At 33.0% G+C, this 5,015-nt stretch overlaps 2 protein-coding genes across 4 annotated transcripts in view; one reads left to right on the top strand and one right to left on the bottom strand.

Annotated features, from left to right (window-relative positions):
• LOC108685001 (FK506-binding protein 59-like) overlaps positions 1-1,120 on the bottom strand; it is a 3,260-nt gene extending 2,140 nt beyond the window's left edge. For 2 of the 3 annotated variants that reach the window (XM_018189590.1, XM_018189592.1), the window contains exons 1-2: positions 984-1,120; positions 392-729 (exon numbers count right to left, since the gene is read on the bottom strand). In XM_018189590.1, the coding sequence (XP_018045079.1) occupies positions 392-727 (336 nt within the window). In that variant the 5' untranslated portion in view covers positions 728-729; positions 984-1,120. Of the gene's footprint in view, positions 1-391; positions 861-983 lie in introns of those variants that run through there. The other variant, XM_018189591.1, reaches the window with a different exon arrangement.
• A 1,483-nt stretch (positions 1,121-2,603) lies between these two features.
• Positions 2,604-5,015, top strand: part of LOC108685000 — a 6,429-nt gene continuing 4,017 nt past the window's right edge. The window contains exons 1-3 of the mRNA XM_018189589.1: positions 2,604-3,067; positions 3,146-3,292; positions 3,915-4,001. Coding sequence (XP_018045078.1) covers positions 2,927-3,067; positions 3,146-3,292; positions 3,915-4,001 — 375 coding nt within the window. The 5' untranslated portion in view covers positions 2,604-2,926. The remainder of the gene's footprint in view (positions 3,068-3,145; positions 3,293-3,914; positions 4,002-5,015) is intronic.

Here is a 5,015-nt window from a genome sequence, read left to right as displayed (position 1 = left end):
ATATATAGATTTATATATATATAGATTTTATTGAATATTTACATACAATATATATATTAAAATATTTCTAATTCATATGCATGTAATCATATTGAAGAATTTTATAATAATTGTAAAAAAAACTATTTTTTTTTAACACATAATTAATACATTATGTAAAACATTCCAGTATCGTAGTTTAAAACTAGCAAATGATTATTATTGTTTCTATTTTTTAGTTAATATTATATTTTTTGTGTAAAAGATATTTAAAATTTTTTGACTTACTAATTTTCTTTACCTTCATAATAATTTATTTGCTTGGGCCTTTTAGTAAAGATAAGAATATGAATATTGATATTTCTATTGATATTTCTAGTTATATCAACAATATTAATTGATATTTACTTACTTCAAATTTCAACGTAGCATCAGCTGGAATCAATGGTGGACTACCATTCTTGCCATAGGCATATTCAGGAGCACAGGTCAACATAGCAATCTCACCCTTCTTCATGGTAGCAACGCCAATGTCCCATCCTTTGATGACACTATTATTTCCGAGATTAAATTTGAACGGCTTATCCTTGTTTCTGCTGGAGTCAAATTTGGTGCCGTCCAGTAAAGTACCGGTGTAGTGGACCTTTACTCTGCAACCACTCGTAGGGGTCAAATCTCCTTCTCCTTCCTTGATGATTTCCTTCAACACACCGCGGTCCTGTGCAGGAGATAAATCTACCTCGGCCATCTCTGTGAGTGAAAAAGACAAAAGGATTATTAAACCAAAAGGCTTTTTCTACAATGTCTACGATGCGATGATACACCGATAACGACTTAATCGAGTCTGGCCGAGTTTGGCGCTGTTATGTTGGGAATCGTTCCACGCCGAACTTTCTCGAAATGTTAATGCACGAATATTAATGACGAGAGGAAATGACTCTGCAAGATGCGCGCGTGTTTACGGATTAATTATGTGTGACAGTATTAAAATCAAAAATACGTACTATTTGCGAAAATGGGATGCGTTCAGATATACGCAGTGAAGGATCTCGTTCGAATTGAGCAATCTTCCAACACGCGTGCCGGCTGATTCGAAATAATCGTGTGGTCGACTCTTCACAATCGTACACCGGTGCAAATCAATTTTATGGAATTTGCTAGAAAACTTGGTACATTTTTCCGACGGTCGATATTCTTTTCGATCCACATTTCCAAATTTCTTCACCGGCCGTTTGTAAATGAGGTAAAATTTACATTGACGATTTCTACATTACCGATTGCCGCTCTAAAAGATTTCTACATTATCAATGCAATGTAAGATTTTCTGCGCATCATCGATTCCCGCTCATTTTTACTAACTGCAGTGTTTATATACATGGGCGTAACCAGGATTTTATTTATAGAAGGCTAAATAGAATTGTGATTTTTGGGGAAGGGCCGTAATCGAGTAATATAGATTAGTGGATGTACAATTTTGTTTTATATTATTTTTTAAAATTAATTACTGACAGATAAATCACAAAATTACACATATTTAATTTATTAATGCACTTTATTTTTCTCTTAAAATTGTTAACTGATTCTTCGAACTAGAAAAGCTTAAATTTATAATACTAGCCATTTCGGAAAGTCTCAGAAAATTTTTCCATAACTTTCACTTCTAATTCTTTCTTCTTTTCTGAAATTAATTTCTTATAAATACTCATTAAACATAGTCCGTTTAAGCGGTTTTAAATATTTTTATTCTTTAAGATCTGAAGGGGAGGACAACCTCTAAGTCCCATGTTGGCTACGCCAATATTTATATTTATAAAAGAAAATCGTTAGACTGTTCGCATTGCTTGCACTTTCTGTATTCAGCATCTTCTCTTTCTCTTCAACGCCCGAATATGTATATAATTTATCTCATTTTAAGTGCAAATATTTTTAGGAATTTCAAGCAATATAAACAGACCTAATAGTTGTTTTCAGCAAAAAGAGCAGCTTTGCAACTGTAAGATTTTTTAATGATTGATCTTGCCCTTCATTCTTCATTGGATCTGAATATATAATCATATTAAGCCAATCTGAGCTTTCTCTGTTGAACACAACCATTTATCAATTTGATAATATAATGCATTTATTTGTACAGTAACGATATTTAATTCAATATTTCTCTTTGTTATTGACACATTTTATTTCGGCCATTAAAATCTGTGTACGTCAGCAGAAGGAAGCCAAAATAAAATCTCATTATATACATATTGTAAATTATTGATTACATAATTGGTTTTTTTATCGTCTTTTCATTCCCACTGTAATAAATGTCTCCTGGAAATCTGCGCGATTATGCACAAAAATCGACTTTGATCGACTTGAAAGTCTATTTCGGTGTTCGTTGGTGAAGATTTCGAGCGATATCATCCTCATCTGTCCTCATCGTCATTCTCGTCCATTAACTTGCGAACGAAACGACGCGTCTTTAATTTTACGCAGTTGGACCAATAGGAAACTCTTTTTACCGGAACGTCTCATGTATCGACGAATCGCCGTAAGGCGTTTTCATTCGACGCTGGCGCGTCTCATATCAAGCGATTACGCAGTACACACGTTGAGTGCGCCATATTTTCGTTCCGCGCGCTTTATACTGCGATTATGGCGAACGTCCTGTTGCCGCGTTAAGAGCATTTCGTGAACAAGTTAAAGTGAGGGATAAAGTTCCATTGAATATAGTGGCCGAGACTGCCAAGAGGTTGTTGGAGACGGTCGTTGACGGATCGTGCATCGTATTTCGTGTCATATTCACACTCCGTTCGCAATCGGACGGAGCAGCACTAAAAGGTTATTAATGACGAAGTGCGGGAGCCCGCCTGAGCCCGCTACGGGAATACGAACAACGTATTGAGGAGCGTTGTTAATTATCGAACTTGTTCCTGAACCGGCTACGCGAATCGCTGCGACCATCGGAATGATGTCTACTAAGCAGGAGGCACCAAACATGGCTGAGCGTTGTCGAATTTGTCTAGTTGACCAGGGCTGCATGACTAATCTGCAAGACGAGCGTTTGGAAGCCAAACTCAAGGATTTGATCAGGTGCACTCATATCGATGTGGGTCCCCTTTTTTGTATTTCATTGGTTTCTTCTGTCAAATTGCACGTTTGATTGAATATTTATGCTTGTTTACAGATCAAGTATGATGAAAATCTACCAGGGGTTGTGTGTCATGTATGCTTGTACAAGCTGAATATGTGGAGTGAGTTCAAAGAACAGTTTATACAATCCAACAAATCTCTGGAGCAACTAGATATGTGGGAAGAGTCTGAAGATAACACTGTAAGTTGATGCAATATTTTTTTTAGATTTATTTTTTTCTACCTTAAGTTCTGAATTGATATATACTGCTGCAATAAAGTACAGCTATAGCTGAGACAACTATAGTTTTATTTTAAAGGCCATTACAGGTATAAAAATTTTAATCATAATTGTAAGGCAATCGATCAATCAGTCGAGTGTTTTAAAATACGAGATTGTAATTTTGATTGTGATGAATCGATTTGCTTGCGATCTTATGATTACGACTAAAATTTTTATATGTCTAATGGCCTTAATTTAATGAATTATTTCACAACTAATTCAGAATTTTTTAAAAAAGAACAAATAGTTTTATTGGCTTTTAAACCTAGTTTATAATATTTTTGCTTCCTGCTTCTTTTTTTTCTTTTTATTACTGTTTTTATCAACAATTATCTTGTCATATGTTTTTGGTCTCTTCTATCAAAGTTTATCAACTTTTATCTTGAATAATATAAAATGAGAAAATAAAATAAGAAGTGAAAAAACAAGAAGTGAAAAAACAAGAAGTAAAAATTGGAAAACAAGAAACAGGAAGCAAAGAGTAAATTGTAGATTAGATTTTTGTCACTTTAGCGCTTTACATTTTTTATTTTCATCTTAGATTGAAGATCCTTTGAAGGATAGCAGTTATACATCAAAAGATGCAGAAAGGAAACATAGAAACAGCCAGGATAATAGTATTGAGAAGGTATTTTTATATAAATTTGATAATATTATTGATTCTATATTTTGTAATATTTTCTTATATATATATATATTTATATTTTATACATTGCTCAACGTAATTAAAGGTCACCTTCCACTTTGCAAAAATAGACAAATTTCAAGATAGAAGAATTATCAAAAATCATTGTATCAGAATGTTTGAAAAATATTTTACAACTTCTGTTTTTTAAGATCGGTACTTTAGGAAACGGCCTTATTGACATTTTATGAAGTTACAAACATAAAATGTATCATATTTCAAAATTTTTCACAAAATTTGGGAAGTTCCACGGCAAATTGAAAATTGTATAAATGCGGTTTACAGCATTCGAAAAAATGAATCTTTATTTTTATTTTTTATTAAGTTTTGTACAATCATTTTTCATCGAGTTATTCAACATCGGAGCAAAAAAAGTTGTTTTTGTTCAATGTTGAATAATCCAGTGAAGAAAAATTATACAGAGATGATGCATCTTCATTTATGTTGTGTATATTATATATAAAATACAGTAAAATTTCCATAAAATATCAGTTTTCTAGGCCGTTTTCTAAAATAGCGATCTGAAAAGTACAAATGATGAAAAGTACAAATTTCAAGCTGTAAAATGCTTTTTAAATATCTCGATGTGATGATTTTTTATGAAGTTCTTCTATCTTAAAATTTGCTATTTTTACAGGGTGGAACAGATAATCATTCAATTTTGTTGAGTAGTGTATATACAGGATGTTCCCGACCAACAGGATCGTCTCTTGTGAACAAGTAGAGCGAAATTGAGACGAAAAGTCCTTTATCATTTTTGTAAAATTTTAAAAGATATTAATTTTTCAAAATCACTGAATAAGTATATATTCGCGCAAATTACTGTCAAGTATACGTCTATAGGTCGTGATTGCTCCACTTAACCTGTAGTTCAGTTCGCTCTATCTACTCAGGAGAGATGACTCCGTAAGTGTGTGTGTACACACACACACACACACACACACACACACACACACA

Source organism: Atta colombica, unplaced genomic scaffold (assembly GCF_001594045.1).
Source record: "Atta colombica isolate Treedump-2 unplaced genomic scaffold, Acol1.0 scaffold142, whole genome shotgun sequence".
In the NCBI taxonomy this organism is placed as follows: domain Eukaryota; kingdom Metazoa; phylum Arthropoda; class Insecta; order Hymenoptera; family Formicidae; genus Atta; species Atta colombica.
The sequence above is the reverse complement of the archived record's forward strand: the minus strand, read 5'-3'. Positions and strand labels throughout refer to the sequence as shown.